Source organism: Astatotilapia calliptera, chromosome 3 (genome assembly GCF_964374335.1).
Source record: "Astatotilapia calliptera chromosome 3, fAstCal68.1, whole genome shotgun sequence".
Classification (NCBI taxonomy): domain Eukaryota; kingdom Metazoa; phylum Chordata; class Actinopteri; order Cichliformes; family Cichlidae; genus Astatotilapia; species Astatotilapia calliptera.
Window position 1 is genome coordinate 3,071,290 of NC_137424.1, and position 23,006 is coordinate 3,094,295.

At 41.3% G+C, this 23,006-nt stretch overlaps 2 protein-coding genes across 2 annotated transcripts in view; one reads left to right on the top strand and one right to left on the bottom strand.

Moving 5' to 3' along the window:
- Positions 1-23,006, bottom strand: part of LOC113016285 (phospholipase D1-like) — a 386,460-nt gene that overhangs the window by 255,497 nt on the left and 107,957 nt on the right. The window lies entirely within an intron of this gene.
- On the top strand, positions 982-5,786 carry LOC145423811 (uncharacterized). The gene is made up of 3 exons (XM_080296686.1): positions 982-1,727; positions 3,921-4,517; positions 4,843-5,786. The coding sequence occupies exons 1-3, from the start codon at positions 1,710-1,712 to the stop codon at positions 5,527-5,529; spliced, it is 1,302 nt and encodes a 433-aa protein (XP_080152812.1). The 5' UTR covers positions 982-1,709; the 3' UTR covers positions 5,530-5,786.

The window sequence follows — 23,006 nt, forward strand, 5'->3', positions numbered from 1 at the left end:
CTGTGTTGTCACAGTTATTATCATCAGATCAGACATGAGACCCAGACAACAACATAAGTTTACAAGCTAACATCATGTCAGCTAACATTAGACGATAGCATCATAAACTTTAAATTACTTTGCCTCTGATCAACAGTTTGATTACATTCTCACATCACAGGTTTATTTGCTAAGTGTGAGTCCGCCCACATTAGATCCACTTTTCAGCAGGTGGAATAATTTGTAGTATATAGGTAATACATCAACAATGCTGCCGTGGCTAAGTTAGGAATATTTATAATCTCATTTCCAAAACTTGCATATGATCTGCAATTTGTAGCAGATCTACTGACTGTCACAGAGCAGCTGGAGCAGTCTCAAATGCAGGTCAGTCCACTGCTGCCCCCTGTGGCCAAGTGCCATAGCTAATGCTGGATGAACTCGTGACACATCTGCACCTGTTTCTATGAACACATTGAGTCTGAGTGGCTGCACTTACACTGGTGCATTCAACATATTGAAAGATGGCAGCAATGTGGATTGTCAAGACTCAAACCAACCATTGAGCAAAGACAGCAGGATCACTTGTTTCTGTTTGTTATACAGCCAGATTTACTCGTTACACACATGTGCAGCTGCTTTATCACCTATTCTGAATTTGTTTCAAGCACAATATATTTGTTACACATGTTGGGATATTGTGTTTGTTTTAAATGTTATATACCTGTGTGGTATGTGACTTGTGTTGCCATGACGCCAGGTCTCTCTTGGAAATGAGATTTTTAATCTCAATGAGATTTTTTTTTACCTGGATAAATAAAGGACTAATTTGTAACTTTCAGTGTTTTCCGGTCTTCCAAAAGAAAAAAAACCTTCAACTACATGACATGCAGTTGTGTATTTGTTTTCACCTTATCATACTGTGGAATACGCCAGGCACAAACACACGCACACACAGGTATGTACTGCCAACTTCCACATTTATTTAGTATTTTCGTTATGACAGCTGACTCAGTCTCACAGTCTGACAGCTCACGAGCCCAGCTGATCTCTCTCTGGCCGCTCCTCCTCGTCTCACTATAAACACAGCGGAGGGAGACCATCATCAGTCCATAAACAACATCAGCTGTTCTTACCGGCCTCGCAGCGCCGCCCTGTTGAGCCTTCCGCTCCACTCCTCCCCTGCAGCTGCGCCCGGGGCCACGCCTCCGCCACACATACACTTGAAGTTTTACAAATCACCACTTCTTTAGTGAATATCATTTCAGTCTCAGACAATCTCGTTTCTCTTACAGAGGTTGAATGCACCTTCTGCGGATGGCGGTACCACACAGTGTGCGTGGACTTCCCCTGCACAGAAGGCAACTACAAATGCTGTGAATGCTAAATAAACAGAAACAAATGATCCCTGTTGTCTTTGCTTGATGATTGGTTTGAGTCTTGACAATCCACATTGCTGGCGTTGCATCTTTCAATGGCAGCAATGGCAGGTATCAGTGCTCAAACCTTTTGTGTTTGTTTCCAACAAGTTGCCCACCTCGGGAAACAAAAATGTGTTCTTTTACTTGTCAGATGAACATATGAGCCACTTTGACTCTTCAGTGCAGTGTGGAGCCTAACAAAGATCTGTTTTGTGTCCCAGCTGATCAGCAGGAGGAGGAGAGTCTGACGGAGCAGCAGAGGAACATTTTCAGCTACTTGGACTCAGCTCAGCCACTACAGAGGAAACAATGAGCTCAACACAGAAGGTGACAGACAGAGCAGGACCATATGACCAAAGATATTTATCACCATATACATCTGAACATTTGCCATAACGATGTAGCTGACGATAGAATTGACACCAGATAAAATACTTTACAGCTGCACAACTTTATTAAAAAGCCATCAATGTATTTTCACTGAAACAAGCAGCTGTTGTTTATGTGCATTAAAGTTATATAAAAATGTAACAGTGCAAATGCAAATTCCTCGCTGACAGTTTAACCAAAAGGCGTTTCCAGTGGAAACTGGCCGACACATCCTGAGCATAACCATGTATAATATCCACTAAACTTCAGAAGAGGTTATACAGTCGTGGCCAAAAGGTTTGAGAATTGCATAAATATTGGAACCTGGAGAAGTAGCTGCTTAAGTTTTTATAATAGCATTTTGCCTGCACTCCAGAATGTTATGAGGAGTGATCAGATGAACTGCATCGTCCTTCTTTGCCATGAAAACAAACTTAATCCCCAAAAAGCCTTACCACTGCATTTCATTGCTGTCATCAAAGGACCTGCTGAGACCATTTCAGTGATCGTCTTCTTAACTCAGGTGAGAATGTTGGCGAGCACGAGGCTGGAGATCATCATGGCTGTATCCCGATTCAGGTTCTGCAGCTTTAAAGTCCTCAAGGGCCGCGTACTCAAAGACCGCTAAGGCCGAAGTGCGAGGCTCGTAGGCTCGTGAAATGGGACGTCTAGCCTCCGTCGCGCTGCCCAGGTTGCCTAGCAACCATGATACTAACAGCTGGAAACGTTTCATACAGCTTTGTTTGACAGAAATGAGGAGAACAGATTTAGTTCATTTGTTTCTTTTTATTTTATTTTATTTTATTTTTTTGTGTCCCGTTTGGATCTATAGCCATCAGAATTGTTGTCTTGAGGCCAAGAAAGATGCCAAGCGGGTTTATTTTACCAAGTGGATCATCATGGCCTTGCCATATTGGTCCATTTGATTGACCTTTATTATAATTATGAATTTATTTTATTTTCGGTTGCTACAAACGGGACAGACATGACTGGGGGATAGGACAGGGAGAAAGAGGGAGAGAAAGAAAACCAAAGGGGAGAAGAGACGGAGAGAGGGGGGGAAGAAAGAAAAAAAAACCACACAAACAAGCCCCGTCCTCCAGGGCATGAAGCAGGTATGGAGGAGAGCCAGGCCCCAGATATCCAGAGACCCCAGAGTACAAGGACCCGAGGAGGACCACCAAAGGGGGGGAACCGTGCCACCCTCCTGGGAAGAGCTGAGTAGAGCCCCAAAGGAGAGGTCACCCCGCAGCTACGGAGCAGAGGCCAGAGGGGGCTGCAGTGGCGTGCCCGTGGGCTCTGCCGGCAGCCAGCTGTGCCAGAGAGGACCGAGCTTCAGGCCCAGTGGCCTGAGGGCATCCCACCCCCCGGAAGGAGCCCAGCCGGGCCACAGGCGCCCGGCCCCGCCAATCGGCCACCAGGAGTGAGCCATGGTGAGCAGTGAGCAGTGGCCCTAAAATTGAGCCCTGTGGGACGCCGCATGACAGAGGAGCAGAAGACGATTCGTAACCGAGAAGGCTGACAGAGAAATATTATTATTATTATTATTATTATTGATTGCTTATATTTGAACAATTGTGAAACCTCACTGTGGATGTAAGAGTGAAATTATGTGGATATCTTGAATCCACTTTATTGTGTAATATTTTATGTGAGTATTTGACGGAAGACGAGCAACATCTGTTGTGGAAGCTAACGGGGTTCCTTTAGAATAAACAAACATAGGATTTATTATCACTGAATAATTCTGTATAAATCTATACAAATTATAGAAATATGTAATAGGAAACAACAAAATAATCTAAATTATAAAATAGTGTGTGTATGTGTGTGTGTGTGTGTGTGTGTGTGTGTGTGTGTGTGTGTGTGTGTGTGTGTGTGTGTGTGTGTGTGTGTGTGTGTGTGTGTGTGTGTGTACAATCAGGAGGGATGGGCATGATTTTAGTGTTTGAACAGTCATGAATTATCTTTAACAGCAGGTTGGATGTAATGTGTTAGAACTACCAGCAGGTGGGGATAAGAGACCTTTAAGGTGTTTGGTGCCACGCTCCACCTTCAGGTTTAAAACTAGTGTTAATGGAGTTTGAAGGTTGAGTTTGTTCCACGACTGCATTTCACTCACTGCCTCTGTTTGTATCTCTGTCACTGCAGGACCAACATGGAGCCAGAAGTCAACGCTCTCAGGAGGCCGACAAACCTCACAGAAGAAAGGGAGAGAAAAAACATACCTGTGATGAGTGTGGGAAGGGTTTTACTGTGAGGGCTTCACTAAAACAGCATCAGGTCATCCACACTGGAGAGAGACCGTTCAGCTGTGACTTGTGTGGAAAGTCTTTTTCCTTCAAGGGTTCCCTAAAAACACACCAACTCATCCACAGTGGAGTTAAAGCGTACAGCTGTGATCAGTGTGGCAGAGCTTTTACTCACAGTAGCCACTTACAGAGTCATCTAGTTACCCACTCTGGAATTAAGGCATACAGCTGTGACATCTGTGGAAAAACTTTCAGCTGGAGAGAGAGCCGAAATGAACACCAACGCATTCACACCAGACATGATGTGTACTGCTGTGAACAGTGTGGCAAACAGTTTACAACAGACGCACAGTTACAACAACACATGTTTACCCACACTGAGGAGAGACCTTATCGATGTGACCTGTGTGAGAAGACTTTTAAAACTCCACAGCACCTGAGACAACACCAACAGATCCACACCAGAAAGAGACTCTACAAGTGCAGCTACTGTGAGGTATATATTTATATTGTTATCTTGTCATTTTAGCCTGACTGTTTGGAACAACTCTGCTCATTAAACTGTGTTAGCATGTTAGCAATTCTACTGCATGGAAAAGCAGCTCTGAGTGATTATTCAGATTTTCCTTTCAGTTATGATTTTAGTATTGCTGTAGTATTATGGTGGTAGTATTGTAGTTATTGCAGCCCAGTAAACTGAGTGTGTTAACTGAAACAGTCAAATGTAGTTGGACGTCTGCAGAGATGCTCTTTATTTCAGGCGACGTTCAGGATACAAATGTTGAAGGACTGACTTACACTGTCTTTGTGTCTTTGTTTAGAAGCAGAGCGACACAGATGGATCCAGTTCTCAACCCTGTCATCACTGTGGTGGTGGGAAAGACTTTCATTGTGACCTCTGTGGAAAAACTTTCAGTCAGCAACAGAACCTAAAAGTACATCAACGTAGACACACTGGAGACAAACTGAAATACTGCAAAGAATGTGGGAGAAGCTTCACCACACCAAGTGATTTAAAACGACATGAACTGATTCACAGTGGGGTTAAAAAGCACCTCTGTGATCAGTGTGGGTCATCCTTCACCACTGCAGGTCAGCTTAAATCACACAAACGAGTCCACACAGGAGAGAAACCACACAAGTGCAGACACTGTGAGAGAAGCTTCTCACATTCAAGTACTCGTAACATTCATGAACGTGCACACATGGAAGGAAACTACAGCTGTGACCAGTGTGACAAGAGCTTCAGGAATCTCAGTTCATACTCTGCACACAAACGATCCCACGTTACTAATAAACTGTTTCACTGTTACCAATGTGCCCAAACATTCACCTCATTGTCTGCTCTGTGCAAACATCAGCGCGATCACTCAGGGCTGAAATCACTTCCATCACTGGATCACAGTGAATCTGAAGACACGGAAAGATCCTCTGGTTTCTGTTTCGGACTCAAAAAGCTTGAGATCAGGCTCCACAGAGTTCAGATAGAAACTCCTGTAAAATTCTGATGAGGCAGCTGTGAATCAAACTCTTCCCCTAGTTCCATTTTAAGCTTTCAAAACTGTCCTACTGTAGTGTTCATGTCAAGTGGTTAGCTTTCTTTTCATCAGTTGGTTGAAAACTCTGTTTCCTATTATAAAGTTTTTGTTTTAATGTATTTTGATCCACATAAATGTTTTCTTGTTCAGGTTCTTTATGTTATTGAATCTTGGAAATGTTAAATAAAAAAATCAAATGTTAAATAAAGAAAGATTTTAATGACAAAGATTTGAGCCATGATGTCATTTCCTGTGTTTCAGAGTAAAAACTGAAGTGACAAATGGAAACATGTTTACAGTCACAGTTAGATGAACTGTTTTCAGTGTGTTACAAAAATAATATATTATTGGTGCTTATTTAGTGAATATTGTCACTTGTTTAAACAGGTACATGGAGTTGTTTGCAATGAAAGTTATTTTTGAACACTGTCAATATTCCTTCTCCTCTACCTGACATCCTTGGAGCATTAAGAAATGAGCCGTCAGAGGGTAACAGTCCAGAAATAATGCTAGACTCTCCAACTCTCATCTGTGTCTCAGTCACAAAAAGCAGATCCAATCCATTGGAGGAAAAAATAATTTATAATGAAGCTTTATTTGCTAAGGACCACGCATTTGTTAGAGCCATCTTCATTGGAGCTGGAGCCTGGGTAGAAGTTGTCGGTGAAGCCCAAGTTAATGGGAGCAAATTCAAAAAGTTTATTCCATGACTCCCACAATGCCAAAAACAGTGGTGAGCAGGGTTATGGACACCTAAGCCCACAACAGTAACCAGACAGGAGATAACAGGATCCAGGAGACGCCTTGGGATGTGGCGGAACGGACCATAACCAGCTGGAGCGGCCGCTGAAGAAAAGATAAGTCAAGCTTCACCAGCCGACCGGTGTGTCGGAGCAGGTGGTGGCACTTTATGTAGCAAGTAATCAGGAACATCAGCCAGGAGCAGATGATACCCTGTTTGTTTCTTCTGATTAGAGCTCTGAAAGCTGATGGCAAAAAACTGAAGATCCAAAGGTTTTTGGTGTTCCCCAGTTTTGAGTTGATTTCAGTGACAAGAATCATCAGAAACAGAACAAACAGTGAGAAAATTGACAGAGGTAAACAGCAAGCACACACACTGGAGTCATCTAACCCCTTAGTTTAATTATGTAAATTACAATTATGTAATCTGATCATCTACAAACTGAAATAATAACACAAGCTGATGGAAGATGAAAAAATTGAGGAAGAAGTTCAGGCCGTGTAATGAAAACATCTTTTTTCTTGTTATCATAAGACATTTGGTGTGACGACTTCTACAACTCAGTTTTTGGTTTTGCTGAAGTAAAGTTTACACTCTGAGGAGTCACAGTGTTGATAGTGGACACAAAGAGAAAAGTTCCTGTAATGTAAAATGTAAAAGTTAAAACTAGAATTTTAAAATGGAACCTAAATCTGATTGGTAGCCAGTGCACCAACTTTAAAACAGGGTCATATGAGCTCCCTTGTTCGAGCAGGTCAGTAGCCTTGCTGTCAGTTTTGAACAACCTGTAGACGAGCTAGCCCTTTCTTGTTTAGACAAGTAAACAGGCTGTTGCAGTAGTCAAGTCTTGTAGAGACAAAAGCATGTATTATCATCTCGAGTTCACTTGTAGACACGATGGATCTAAGTTTAGAAATGTTCCTCAAGTGAAAAAAGCAGGTTCTTACTGTCTGCTTTAAATGTCCCTCCAAAGAAAAAGCTTCATCGAAAATAACACCCAGGTTTGTAAGGTTATGTTTCTGTGAGGAACCTCAGTCACCCAGTCGCCGTTTAATATCAGGCACTGTCTGGTGCAATCATCAAAGTTTCTGCCGGGTTTATCTGTAAGCAATTATTGTTCAACCGTTGTTTAATGTTGGTTAAACAGTCAATCATATTGGAGAGCTTATGAGCTTCAGCAGGCTTAAAAGAATAATATAGCTGAATATTGTCAGCAAAGAAATGATAAGATACTTCAGGAAACTGCTGTATTATCTGGCTTAAAGGAAAATTGTATATTAAAAACAGAATAGGTCCCAGCACAGAGCCCTGAGGAACTCCACACAACAACTCTGTAGATTCCGACATGATCTGGTTTGCAGACACACTAAAGCTCCTTTCAGATATATCAAAAGAAAACCAGTGAACAGAGCAGACATCCCAACCAGGTCTCTCAGTCTGTTTATCAGGATGGTATGGTTGACTGTATCAAAGGCTGAGGTAAGGTCTAACAAGACTAGGATTGTGTATTCTCCGGAGTTTGCTGACATCATAATATCATTAGTAACTTTCAGTAGTGCTGTCTCAGTGGAATGCAATTTACAGAACCCAGACTGAAAACGCTCATTGAAGTTATAGTTCTCCAAGTATGCTGTGAGGTGGACAGCTACGGCCTTCTCAAGGAGTTTTGACATAAATGGGAGTTTGGAGATTACATTTTAAAGTAGTGTTGGATCCAGGTTGGGTTTTTTGAGCCTTGGTTCCACAATGGCATGTTTAAAAAAGCTGGGAAACACCCCAGTCTGAAGAGAAACATTAAAAAGGTTCCCAACCCAAGGACCAATGGTGTCAAAAGCATTGATGAAGAGCTTAGTGGGGACAATGTCTTAGGGGCTTGTAGGTGGCTTCATTTTGTCCACCAGGGCTGCTATTTCAATATATATTTTGCAGTTGTAAAAGTTGACCAGGAGTACAAAGGGAGTGCCTGACTCGGAGAACAAGAAAGCTTTGGGGAGATTTCAGCATTGATTTCTTTAATCATGTCAACAAAAAATCGGAGGAGTTTACTACTATCTACTTTAGAGTGTACATCTAAAGGTACCACATCTGGGGAGACAATATCACTAATTTTGTCAAAAAGAAACTTGGGATTTCTCTTGTTTTTTGATACGAGTCTAGAAAAATATTTGATCTAACAGTTTTCATTTGTCATTTAAGGAGTTTGGTTTTCTTCCATAGTTGTCCTGTTTTGCTGCATATTCTCCTTAAGTTTAAGATAGACTCTTTTATCCAAGGGCATGTCTTCCTTTGTAAAGCCGAGCTTGTTTTAATAGCTGTAAACAGCTTTTACAGCTTTGATATTCTTTGACACTAGATATCGGGTGAAGGGATTAAATGTAAAGGTTTCTGTGTCCCATTTACACTAACCAGTATGTGAGATAGTCAGACTCAAATGTCAAGGAAGGTGGTGGGAAGCAGACTACGCAGACATTTCAGGTTTTCAAGGGTGAGCAATTTATTTACAGTGAACTTAATTTAATGTGAAACTTCCCCCAAATCAACTGTATTAACAAAACTCAACCGACCATGGATCTGGTAACACAGCTCACCTCTCCTCTCTCTTGAATCTGGTAGAGACTGGCTTTAAATAGGGCCATCAATTTCTCTCCAATTGCCCAGCCAGTACCACTCACTCAAACTGAGGGATCTAAAACTCTACACAGATGATCTAAAACACAAAACCTCTTCACACTTCTAACATGCACATTTACACAACTAAATGGCAGAATTGATGAAAAGAAACACATTCAACAAATCCATTTAAACCTTAAAACAAACAAAAGGAAGCATCTCTATGGACAAACAAACCCCTCCACTTGGTTTGACCTGCTGATGTCATGTGTGACATGTGAAGAAGACTATGTCACGAACAATGAGGACTGGCTGACCTGGCTGCTGAGTGGCAGCTGGAAGACCCTCGTGATAAAAGGACTCGTACTGATAGGAGTTCTGCTTCTATTATTGTGCTTGTTTTCTACATGTATCCTACCATGCATAAGATCCATGATTGACAAAATGGTACAGGCCACAGTAATTACCTATGTTGGACTGCCACTAGAAGATGAACCGGATGAAGATTTAGTATAGAAACACAAACACACATACTGAATGATGCTACAATTGAAAATGTTATAAGCAAGTGATTGTTGGCTGATAATAAAGTATGATTAAGTGAAAAATATTAACATCAGGAGGGGATGTTAAAGAAGAAACGCTTTTATGAGTTTTATGTTGCATTAAAGTATATGTTCATATTTTACTCTTAATAGGAAAAGAACAAAATGTACTACTCGCTCTGTTTATAGAAAGAGGAAGTTCACCCTATGACATTTATACGAACTTAGACACACACACACACACACACACACACACACACACACACACACACACACACACACACACACACACACACACACACACACACACACACACACACACACACACACACACACATATATGCAAAATTAGAGGAAACTGCTATGCTTGTTTCAGCCTGCTATAAATAATAAACGACTACTGCAGCTCGGTGTGAGTCCTCTCTGAGCCCTCACCCGTGCAGCACGTTAACCGTCTCCAAGTGTCTCAGTGTTGTTTATTCACCTGACTGTTTGATAACTGTAAATCTCTGACAAGAGTTTATTTATACCATCTTCACGTGAACACATTCAAGAACATCACAGATGAAGAAACATTAAAAACTTCCACACTACATAAAGCAAGAAAAATAGTTTTTCATTCAGGTGGTTTCAGAAAAACAGAAACATCAAACATCTCCAAGACTCTCTTTGAAAGAACTAAAAACCTTTGTTCTCATGGTCCAATCATGAGTGAACTCCCCGATGAAGCCTTGTGTGCTAAAACATGTCAGAGTTTTAAAGGTTAAACATGAGTTTCCAAAACGTTTTGCTGGAGAACAATGAACTATTTGACTGAGTTTCAATCATTTACAGACGAGCAAAACCAGGAAAGAGAAAAAAGGACAAAACTGACTCAGTAAAAAACAGAAAAGAAGATCCCATGTAGATCTGTATTATGTAGAAGTTCAGCCCAGGAACCAGTTCAGTTCAACACAAGTTTAAATGATTCTATCTGAACTCTGTGGAGCCTGATCTCAAGCTTTTTGAGTCTGACACAGAAACCAGAGGATCTTTCTGTGTCTTCAGATTCACTGTGATCCAGTGATGGGAGTGATTTCAGCCCTGAGTGATCGCGCTGATGTTTGCACAGAGCAGACAATGAGGTGAATGTTTGGGCACATTGGTAACAGTGAAACAGTTTATTAGTAATGTGGGATCGTTTGTGTGCAGAGTATGAACTGAGATTCCTGAGGGTCTTGTCACACTGGTCACAGCTGTAGTTTCCTTCCATGTGTGCACGTTCATGAATGTTACGATGACCTGACTGTGAGAAGCTTCTCTCACAGTGTCTGCACTTGTGTGGTTTCTCTCCTGTGTGGACTCGTTTGTGTGATTTAAGCTTCCATGCAGTGGTGAAGGATGACCCACACTGATCACAGAGGTGCTTTTTAACCCCACTGTGAATCAGTTCATGTCGTTTTAAATCACTTGGTGTGGTGAAGCTTCTCCCACATTCTTTGCAGTACTTCAGTTTGTCTCTAATGTGTCTACGTTGATGTAGTTTTAGGGTCTTTTGCCAACTGAAAGTTTTTCCACAGAGGTCACAATGAAAGTCTTTCCCACCACCACAGTGATGACAGGGTTGAGAACTGGATCCATCTGTGTCGCTCTGCTTCTAAACAAAGACACAAAGACAGTGTAAGTCAGTCCTTCAACATTTGTATCCTGAACGTCGCCTGAAATAAAGAGCATCTCTGCAGACGTCCAACTACATTTGACTGTTTCAGTTAACACACTCAGTTTACTGGGCTGCAATAACTACAATACTACCACCATAATACTACAGTAATACTAAAATCATAACTGAAAGGAAAATCTGAATAATCACTCAGAGCTGCTTTTCCATGCAGTAGAATTGCTAACATGCTAACACAGTTTAATGAGCAGAGTTGTTCCAAACAGTCAGGCTAAAATGACAAGATAACAATATAAATACATACCTCACAGTAGCTGCACTTGTAGAGTCTCTTTCTGGTGTGGATCTGTTGGTGTCATCTCAGGTGATGTGGAGATTTAAAAGTCTTCTCACACAGGTCACATTGATAAGGTCTCTCCTCAGTGTGGGTAAACATGTGTTGTTGTAAGTGTGTGTCTGTTGTAAAGTATCTGCCACACTGTTCACAGCAGTACACATCATGTCTGGTGTGAATGCGTAGGTGTGTTTTTCGGCTCTCTCTCTGGCTGAAAGTTTTTCCACAGATGTCACAGCTGTATGGCTTAATTCCAGAGTGGGTAACTAGATGACTCTGTAAGTGGCTACTGCGAGTAAAAGCTCTGCCACACTGATCACAGCTGTACGCTTTAACTCCACTGTGGATGAGTTGGTGTTGTTTTAGGGAACCCTTCAAGGAAAAAGACTTTCCACACAAGTCACAGCTGAACGGTCTCTCTCCAGTGTGGATGACCAGATGCTGTTTTAGTGAAGCCTTCAGAGTAAACTCCATCCCACACTCGTCACAGCTGTATGCCTTAATTCCAGAGTGGGTAACTAGATGCCTCTGTAAGTGGCTACTTTGAGTAAAAGCTCTGCCACACTGATCACAGCTGTACGCTTTAACTCCACTGTGGATGAGTTGGTGTTTTTTTAGGGAACCCTTGAAGGAAATAGACTTTCCACACAAGTCACAGCTGAACGGTCTCTCTCCAGTGTGGATGACCTGATGCTGTTTTAGTTTAGCCCTCACAGTAAAACCCTTCCCACACTCATCACAGGTGTGTTTTTTCTCTCCCTTTCTTCTGTGAGGTTTGTCGGCCTCCTGAGAGCGCTGACTTCTGGCTCCATGTTGGTCCTGCAGTGACAGAGATACAAACAGAGGCAGTGAGTGAAATGCAGTCGTGGAACAAACTCAACCTTCAAACTCCATTAACACTAGTTTTAAACCTGAAGGTGGAGCGTGGCACCAAACACCTTAAAGGTCTCTTATCCCCACCTGCTGGTAGTTCTAACACATTACATCCAACCTGCTGTTAAAGATAATTCATGACTGTTCAAACACTAAAATCATGCCCATCCCTCCTGATTGTACACACACACACACACACACACACACAATTTTATAATTTAGATTATTTTGTTGTTTCCTATTACATATTTCTATAATTTGTATAGATTTATACAGAATTATTCAGTGATAATAAATCCTATGTTTGTTTATTCTAAAGGAACCCCGTTAGCTTCCACAACAGATGTTGCTCGTCTTCCGTCAAATACTCACATAAAATATTACACAATAAAGTGGATTCAAGATATCCACATAATTTCACTCTTACATCCACAGTGAGGTTTCACAATTGTTCAAATATAAGCAATCAATAATAATAATAATAATATCAATAACATTGAGGCACATTACACAAATTTCAAAAACAAATCATGTCTTACAATATTTACAACAACTAAAAGCTCTGTAAATCGGCTTTTAAGTGTTCATTGAAGTTTTGAATAATTCTCTAATTTTTTAAGGCAACTTATTCCACTTAAAAGTTGCTCTAAATGTAACAGTTTTACAAAACGTTACTTTTAACTCGAGCATTTACTAAATTGCAGCTTGTTGAAAACTGTGTAATATGATGATGTATTTCATCTGGATACTGCAGCTGAGCAGAATAAATGTGGTGTGTTTAACAGAATTGCTTTCTTTAGAACTACAAGTAAGCCATAGAATATTTTAGCCTGTACAGGAAGCCAAGAAAGGTTATTATGCATTTGATCAATATTAGTATAGTATGAACATCTTCACACTAATCTGGACGCCTTATTCTGGACTAACTGAAGTCTGTTAAGATCTGTCTTATTAGCTGCTGACCAAATGATTGAACAATACTCCAGATGAGACATTACTAGTGCATTAATGACATCTTTCATAATGAAGAAGTGATACACAAAGAGCATTTCATAGCCATAGCTATGCCTTGTCGGCAGAGTTATGTGACATTAGTGATGTTTGTACTTTCAGCGTTAACTTGGTTTTAAAGCCTTTAAAATATACGCCGTTCAATAGTCGACCTTCATCTGACAGAGAATGTGATGATTTTGTGGATAATTAAAGTCAGTCATATATCCACAAACACAACAAGCTGAAAGTCAGTGATGCTGCTCGGTTTGCAGTCCTGAACATCACGGCACAAGCAGGATTCACTGCACTGTTAATGTTAGCTGTGTTATATTGCTGCCTCTGTTCGGTGGTGTCGAGCCAAACGCACTTTAACGTGTGTTTGAACGAGCTGACGGTTCACTCGTTAAGCTGAAAGAAAGATGCTTTAATCACAGCAGTCACACATGTGTCCACTGCACCATCTGGAACTCTTCTTGTTTCGTAATAACACAAACACTAAATCCTGCTTCTCTGGTGCTGTTTGTAGCAGTGTGTACACCTGAGACTGTCACCTGTCTGTCTGTCCTGCACTCTCTCTCTGTTTCTTTCTCTCTGATTGTGGAATAAAAGTATGAACATGTGTTTATAAGTTACACTTGTGTTTGAATCCTGCAGCTTATCACGCATTTGATTTCCATGTGTGACGACTGCAAGTGTCCAGAGTGAGGACAGACTGAGGGACCCACTGCTGCACATCATCTGTGAGGCTTTGCAGCCCTGATGATCCACCAGGACAAACTCAGCAGTGTGTGAGGAAGAGGAGGAGGAAGAGCCAGCAGCACAGAAATGAAGCCCAACAATCATGTTTCACAGTCCTGTGGTCTCAGCCTCAGATACTCATCAAATCACACAGAGCTCATGTAGAAACAAATGAACTAAATATGTTCTCCTTCATTTCTGTCAAACAAAGCTGTATGAAACGTTTCCAGCTGTTAGTATCATGGTTGCTAGGCAACCTGGGCAGCGCGACGGAGGCTAGACGTCCCATTTCACGAGCCTACGAGCCTCGCACTTCGGCCTTAGCGGTCTTTGAGTACGCGGCCCTTGAGGACTTTAAAGCTGCAGAACCTGAATCGGGATACAGCCATGATGATCTCCAGCCTCGTGCTCGCCAACATTCTCACCTGAGTTAAGAAGACGATCACTGAAATGGTCTCAGCAGGTCCTTTGATGACAGCAATGAAATGCAGTGGTAAGGCTTTTTGGGGATTAAGTTCGTTTTCATGGCAAAGAAGGACGATGCAGTTCATCTGATCACTCCTCATAACATTCTGGAGTGCAGGCAAAATGCTATTATAAAAACTTAAGCAGCTACTTCTCCAGGTTCCAATATTTATGCAATTCTCAAACCTTTTGGCCACGACTGTATAACCTCTTCTGAAGTTTAGTGGATATTATACATGGTTATGCTCAGGATGTGTCGGCCAGTTTCCACTGGAAACGCCTTTTGGTTAAACTGTCAGCGAGGAATTTGCATTTGCACTGTTACATTTTTATAGAACTTTAATGCACATAAACAACAGCTGCTTGTTTCAGTGAAAATACATTGATGGCTTTTTAATAAAGTTGTGCAGCTGTAAAGTATTTTGTCTGGTGTCAATTCTATCGTCAGCTACATCGTTATGGCAAATGTTCAAATGTATATGGTGATAAATATCTTTGGTCATATGGTCCTGCTCTGTCTGTCACCTTCTGTGTTGAGCTCATTGTTTCCTCTGTAGTGGCTGAGCTGAGTCCAAGTAGCTGAGAATGTTCCTCTGCTGCTCCGTCAGACTCTCCTCCTCCTGCTGATCAGCTGGGACACAAAACAGATCTTTGTTAGGCTCCACACTGCACTGAAGAGTCAAAGTGTCTCATATGTTCATCTGACAAGTAAAAGAACACATTTTTGTTTCCCGAGGTGGGCAACTTGTTGGAAACAAACACAAAAGCTTTGAGCACTGATACCTGCCATTGCTGCCATTGAAAGATGCAACGCCAGCAATGTGGATTGTCAAGACTCAAACCAATCATCAAGCAAAGACAACAGAGATCAAATTTACCGCATTTTGATCCGGGACGTACTCTGCATGAAAACAAGCGCTCACTCTTCCTGCTCAACAAATGACAAGGGCGGAGCCTTATACCACGTGATACAGAAGCTGTGCCGTGTGAAGCTAAAATTAGCAGGGAAACAACAACGGAGAGCACGTCAGGGATGACGAGAAAGTGACAGGAGAAAATCCGTCCCGGTCAACCACCCAAACATCAATAACGGGAACCTTATACAGCGCTTCCCTATACACGTCGAACTCCCGCAGGCACAAAGACATCACGGAGGCTATCACTTATCACCTGACCAAAGATATGGCTCCATCAACACTGTGCAAAACGAGGGATTTAGGAAAACCATCAACACCCTAGACAAACGCTACACAGTGCCGTCCCGCAACTATTTTTCTATTGTTGCACTACCTGCTCTGTACACGCAGCGTCGAGCAATGGTGGAGACGGAATTTCAAGCAGGACAACATTTTGCTGCAACAACAAAACGTGAGACATTTGTTGTTTTATGTTTATTTATTGTTATGAGAGAATCATGATCTCAATTCTAAGCCAAAAAATCGTGATTCTCATTTTATGCAAAATCGTGCAGCCCTAACATTAACACAAAACTATTGTTTCACCAGAGAAACACACATGAAGAGAGAGAGAGAGACAATAACAGCTACCAAACAGTCGTCATAATTCGTCACACAATGAGAAAAGGACAAATCAACAAGTAACAATGACTAATTAATATTAAAATCTGTAACATAATGTATTGTTTGGCGTTTAGTCTGATTGGTTCAGGATGAGCTGCCATTATCCAATCACACGTCTGCTTACCTGCATCTTTTCTCTTTTTTCTAACCTGAGCACCTGATGGCTTTGAACTTTTGTTGTCCATCTTCCATTGGTTTGAATTTTGAGCTCCAGTACAAACACAAATCCCCCAACCCGAGGATCAGCACAATTAACCTAACAGACCTACACCTTAGTTCACAGATTCACTTTGTCTAAGGTTGATTTCTGGGATTTCACACAACCCAGGATTCAGATCGTGAATCCATGATGGGCTTGGATTTACATCATTATAAATGAAATATGCTCTACTTGGAAGCAGCCGGCCCCGCCCCTTTTGATGGGTTGTGTGAGACTTTAAATCATCAAACTGTAAATTATAATTTAAATTGTTATTGATTCTTTACCCCGAGTCCTAAAGTGTAGATTTATTTTCTTACTCTTCTTATATTTATTGTTTGTTTACTTGCACCGCTGTAACTGCAGCCTCGTCGTCTCATCTCTCTATATGCTGGACTGTCTGTAGCGGAGATGACAATAAAGTTTACTTTGACTTCAGCAGCGCGCAGGCGCACCGAGGGCTCTCGCGCTCACTTTATAGAATTTAGAAAAAACATGGGTGCAGATTATAAGTCTGTATCATAATATCTGTTTGTTGTTTTTATTTTGTTTTGCGAGTTGGTTATTAGATGCCGCTCCAGCCAGCCAGAGAATCCCCGCCGCCCCGCCCTCTCCTCCCTGTGCCGCCAGCAGCACCTCGCAAACGGAGGGCGCCCTTACTCCCAGCAAATGGCTGATAGAAAACCGATCGGTGCCTACGAATTTCCCAATATGCGCTGGCATGACGTCGGGGAAGCATGGGTACGACCGATTATTTTATTTTTTTCTTGCCAATGCCCGTGATGCCCCCCCCACCACGATGCATTCTATTGGTTTGCACACTTACACACACCCAGCTGTGGTTTCCTGTTTTGCTGGACTCTGGAGAGCCCCGCCTTTAACGCTCTTCTCTCACAGAGAGCAACAGAAAACTTGGAAAAACTCCAGATTGACTGAACTCAGTTCAAAGTTACCTTGACACCTTTAGATGTGAGACGTAGTGATGGTCCGCTTGAAGCTGACGCTCCGGTGCGTGTGTCAGAAAGATCAACGCGCTGCTTCAGAAGCACCGTGTCGAGGCTTGATTCGTTTGGCCAGAGTCACGTGATCAGTGACGTCTGAAGCTTCGTTTAGAACGTACCTTTTTTTTAAATGGAACTTTATTGAAACACAATGAGTATACAACATACAAACAGATGAAGTTTACAAAAGAACAGAACATGAACATACAGAACCAGGAGTAAAAAAATTATGATATGAGTAGGCGAAAAAAATCAACATATTGTAACGTGCAGTGGAGATGAAGCCAGCCGCGGAGGTGTGCAGGTGGATAGCGAATGAGCAACAGCTTCTGACTTTCCAAAAAGTACTCATTTATTTACAATATCAAAAATAAAAGTGCTACCTCTACCACACATTACTAAAGAGCACACTAGTCCGTGTACACACGGGAGCATCCATTACAGGAGGAGTGCGAAGAAGAACAAAAAGGGGGTGACACCAGTCGTGAGACAGGAGGCGCCGCCATGTGGTGATACACTGCATTACAATAGCAACTGTTACATAGTCCCCCCTGGTGAGAAAAAGGCTGTCCTCAGCCGTACACAGCTGAAAAAGCACACACCACACCTAACAGTACCCTATACATAGAGGTTACAGCTAAGATTGGTGCACACACACAGGGCAAAAGACCATTTAAAAATGAAATTGGTGAAAATAAGACGAATATGTACAGTGGAAAATCAGTTTCCTTCGTTTTTTTCACTTTTTTCTTTTGTTCTTTTTTTTTTTCTAAGTAAATGCCAAGAATGAACCTTAACGCACGAAAGAGCCATAAAACTGGATTAAGTAGAGCAAACAGAAACATCTACATATCATGACTCAAAGTAGCAATGCAACAAGACAGCATCAAACAGGTTTAACCAAAACATTTCACTTCAGATCAAGCCTGGTTGTGTGAAAATCATTAGTCCATCTTTTGTTGCTCCAGCCAGACGTAACTCTGGGGCAACGTCTGGGCCTGAGATTGTAATGTCCACCAGCAGCTGGGTGCTGGACAGATCTGGGTGAAACACTCTCTGGAACAGCGCCCACACCAGAAGAAGAGTCAATGTCCGGTAAATCAAAGGGGAATGGCTCAGAGTCAATGTCAGTGTCGGCAGTCAGAGTTCAGACCCTCTGCGGTCTCTCTCTCAGCAGGCAATGAAACAGAATGTTCTTTGGAAGTGAGAGAGTCCCAGGTATGGAACGGTTGCATGTTCACAACATGATAAACACCTGCATCCACACCGGAGTCCACCCAAGTGAGCCTGTAATTAACATCACTGAGTCTCTGAGATACACACAATGGTCCCTGAAACAGTGGTGCAAGTTTAGCAGTTGTCAATGGAAAATTGTATTTAGTAGTCAGTATAATCTTTTAGTGATATAAGTTTGCTTATGGTAGGATGCTGTTTGTAGTTATTTGGTAGTGACAGGATGTGTGATTTTTAGCAGGCTTGGTTCACCCCCACATCCTGCGAGCATGGGAGAGGTCGTACCTTGTTTTATTGTTTTAACGTAGCTATGTCTGTTTTAGTCTAAGTGCTTTAACTGCTGGACTTCCTCACCGTGCCATCTAGGGTGGGGGAGACTACCCTCTTTATGACCAAGGATGTACCTTTTGTGCTTTCATGTTATATGACCCTTTGATCAACACACACACACACACGCTCAATGGAGTATAAATAAAGACCGGGGCAGTTCTCTCACTGGAGTCTCTTAGAGTAGAGGCTGCCCTTGCTAGCAAGAAGTTCTGTGTGTTTCTCTTCTCTGAGTCTTTACTGAAGAAGTGTTTTATAACATTTTTCCTAACATTTACTTGGTCCTTCGTAGCCGGAGCAGAATATATCAGAACTGTTATCTGTGACTCTGTTCCAGGATCCAGCACTGATTCCTGACGCCGTGGGGGGCCGGCACCGACGTCTGTGCACAGCCCTCTTAGACGAGGAGAGAGTCCCAGAGCGTGAATTCGAGTCTGGGCCGGTGACCAGGTCCACGGCGCTGGGATTCAGTCTGATGATCCGAACCATCAGTGGGACGTCAGGGGTGAGAAACACTATTTGGTATTTAAAGACGGCTGCAAAGATTTAAAGTAATGTGACAAATTAAAAATACGTTTAAGTAACGTGATAAATTAGGTTGGGTTCGCCGGAAGGAGCCGAATTTGACCAGTTTTAGAGGTAGCTGAAATTATCTCGTGACAAATTAAAAATACGTTTAACAAATGAAAACACGTTCAGTATATAAAACGGCCGCAAAGGTTTAAAGAAATGTGATAAAATAGGTTTAAGTTCGCCAGAAGGAACTGTGTTTTGACCAGTTTTAGAGGTAGCTGAAATTATCTCGTGACAAATTAGCGCGCAAATGTCTATGTGTGTGTATGTGTCTGGAAGTAAGTTGATTTTACAGCACAATACGCTGCTGAACTACTTCCATTTTTGTTTTCTTTGCTGAGGCTCACGTTCTGGTGACAAAGGAGAACGGTTGAGTTTCATCTCATAAAACTGATACCGCTTCACCGTTAGGGTGAAGTCGAAGGCCGTATCAGTAAACCACTCTGAAGTCAAGCGTGCCAGTGACGGCCCAGCAAAATCTTTGAAAATGGGGGATAAACAAGTAAAATTAACACCTGATGAGAAATGTCTAGAAAAACAGCAAGCCGGAGCAGGACTAATCCAAAAGAAAGAGAGAGGAATGTATAGTGGAAGAGCAAGAGGTAGAGGCTACACACACACACACCAAACAGTGACTTTAACACTACATGCTGGAGATGTGGAAAAGAGGGACATTTTGTACGTGACTGTAAGAAACAAAGAAGACAGTAACTCAGAATAGGATAGCAGCTCAGGTGAAAAGAGCAGTTCAGACTAGGAAGAACATAATAATCCCTCACCCAGTGAAGATTAGAGATCATAGTAGTTTGAAGTAGTTTAAAAAAGGGTTGGAAACAGACCCGACTGAATAGATATAAATGCAAGAGGGGTAAAGTAAAATAAACAAAAGGCTAGATTACAACTTAATTTTAATGCATTCAAACTAATAATAAAAAGGATAACAACCTATAAACTGGTATTAATAATGAAAGCAGATAATTCACACAAACAGAACTATGATAACTGTGATAACTGGAGTGTGCAGCGTTTCCGTGAGCAGTTTTCCTGCATCTTGACTTGTGTGTAGAGTGTTCATAACATCAGCATTATGTTTTTGTTTATTTGTTTTGTTGGGTTGAAAAATAGTTAAATAAACTGGTGATCATATTTATGGATCACCATGGTACATATCAGCTATGTGATTTATTTACGCAGATGAAAAAGTGAGTGTGAATGTGTCTGACGTCACAGTGTTTTTGTGCGCTGTGTAAAAGTAATTGCCTTTGATTGTGAGAGCGGTGATTCTGCAGGTCACCAGTTATTTAAAAAATAATAATAATAATAATAATAATAATAATACAAACAAAAAAGAGTGGAAAAAGAGACAAAATTTACATTGTAGATGAAAAATAATTATAGGAAAAAGGTTTTGTGTTGATCAACCAAGAACAACTACAATCTTATTTTCTGCTTTTAAGAAAGGACTGTTCACAAAAACAGAGAGAGAGAGAGATGTGTGTTGATTAAGCAGTGAGGATAATAATGAAAGTCTCTCAGTCTGTCGTTTACAGGTGGGGAACGGACCTGGATCAATTCTCCACGGGCAGCAGTCGGAAGAAAATTATAGGTTGAAATCATTAGAAAAAATAGAAAACACCCAGCCAGAATTTTTTGGCTGAATTGTTTTGCAGCTTCCCGTCCTCATCCCGAACAAGCAAGCTCCAAGGAAACGAATCTCTCCCTGAAGACACCGAGTGCAGTTTCAGAAGCACGAGCATGAACATCAACAGTGGACAGGAGTCCAAGAGACAATACCAGAGCTCTGAGCAGAGAGGTCCAGCAGCGCTGTGGGCAAACGGCATCAGAAAAAGAAGAACCACCATCTAGATTGGATGGATGGAGATGTGTTTCCAGCCAGCTGCAACCTCACTGTGTGTGAAGGACTTTTGAGAAGACTGTCTGAGTTTGACATTTGCCATGTTTGAAGTGAGATGGCAATAAAAGAGACAGTGGGACAAAGAGAGACACAGGACAAAGCTGAAAAAACTGACTGCCATTGGACTGAAAAGTGGGAGAGAAGGAAAGGAGCAGAGGAGGACTGAGGCTGCTGTTTTAGTGTGGGCAATCAAATTAGGTTAAGGAATTCGGGGAGACAAGCGACTGCCTGGAAGTGGAGGATTGACACAGTGTCCAGACCACCACAAAAGGGGGAGGAGGATAAGCACTGAGGTATGCAAGTGTACTGTTAGAAAAATGGAAAGGTGACACGACACATACAGATAATATGCACCAGAGATAAAAAAAAAAAAAAATCATACACAAAGTGTTACACATTAAGAGAGGGCATTTGTAGAAGGGGTTAACAACACACAGTGTGGTTGCCGATGGTAACCTGCAAGCATTTGGGGTTTAGCTGTGCCTGACTATGACAGAGTTTTTCATTTAGATGTTTCTGAAACAAAATTTGGAGTGAACGGAGTTTTGTTTCAGAAAAAGGGGGGAAGGTACATGAAAGGATACATACTTTATTTTATTTTATTTATTTAGGACAGTGCATGTTAATGAACATAAATGTAAAAAAAAAATTACATGAATGTAAACATACCAGATTATAGCCAAGGGCTAATTTCCATCTGTTGTCCTTAAGCATAAAAATAGACATAATAATTCATAAAAATTCATCATTCATTCATAATAAAAACTCCATCACCAAACTTACACATACACACCATTCTGTTCCCAAATAAAACATTAAAACTATACAACTTATACATGATCACACACTTGATTTGTCCATAACCAGTTTTTAACCTTTGCCTTAAACAAATTGAATGTCGAGCATTCTCTAATGGGTTGAGGAAGACTGTTCCACAGATGGCCTCCCTGGACAGAAAGGACGTTCTGCCCAAATGCTGTCCGTCTGTGGGGTATAAACAAGTCTCCTCGGATTGTAGCTCGAGTGGTCCTGTCTGAGCTTTCTTTATGCCTAATGAACTGCTTTAGTGGTGGTGGAGCAAGGGAGTGTAAGACTTTATATATTAAACACACTCTTTTAAGTTTCACTAAGTTATTGAAGTTCAGTAATTTATGTTTTTTTAACACATGACAGTGGTGGTGGGAAGTCGGTTTTTTGTCAAGTAGTTTTAAACTTCTTTTATAAATGTTTTCAATAGTTTTAAGTGTTGTTGGACAAGCAAGTGACCAGGACGTCAAACAATAGTCCATATGAGAGATGATCATTGAGTAAAAATAAGTTTTTGCAACATTCATATTTAAAGTATTACGTATATTTTAAAGTATTACGTATATACATATACATAAAAACAGAACATGCATTAACCCTACTAATACAAACACAAAATAACTCATGAAGATTAGACAACATTTTAAGTGTGCAAGTGAATGAGATGTGTTGGAGTTTGTTGTGTGCTGAGTGGAGATTCTAAAACACTGAGTTTCCTGTTTTGATGTGCGAGTGAATCCTGTATTTAGATACACAACTCTGAATACGTCAGAACAAACTTCTTTTATGAAGTGCATGACAACATGTCACATGTTTTATGATGAAGGAAAAAGGAAAATTGAATAAAATACATCT

Bases quoted from the DNA above. Each gene is read 5' to 3' on its own strand.
- LOC145423811 (XM_080296686.1), top strand. The intron at 4,518-4,842 runs GTATATATTTAT...GTCTTTGTTTAG, and splicing joins ACAAGTGCAGCTACTGTGAG to AAGCAGAGCGACACAGATGG.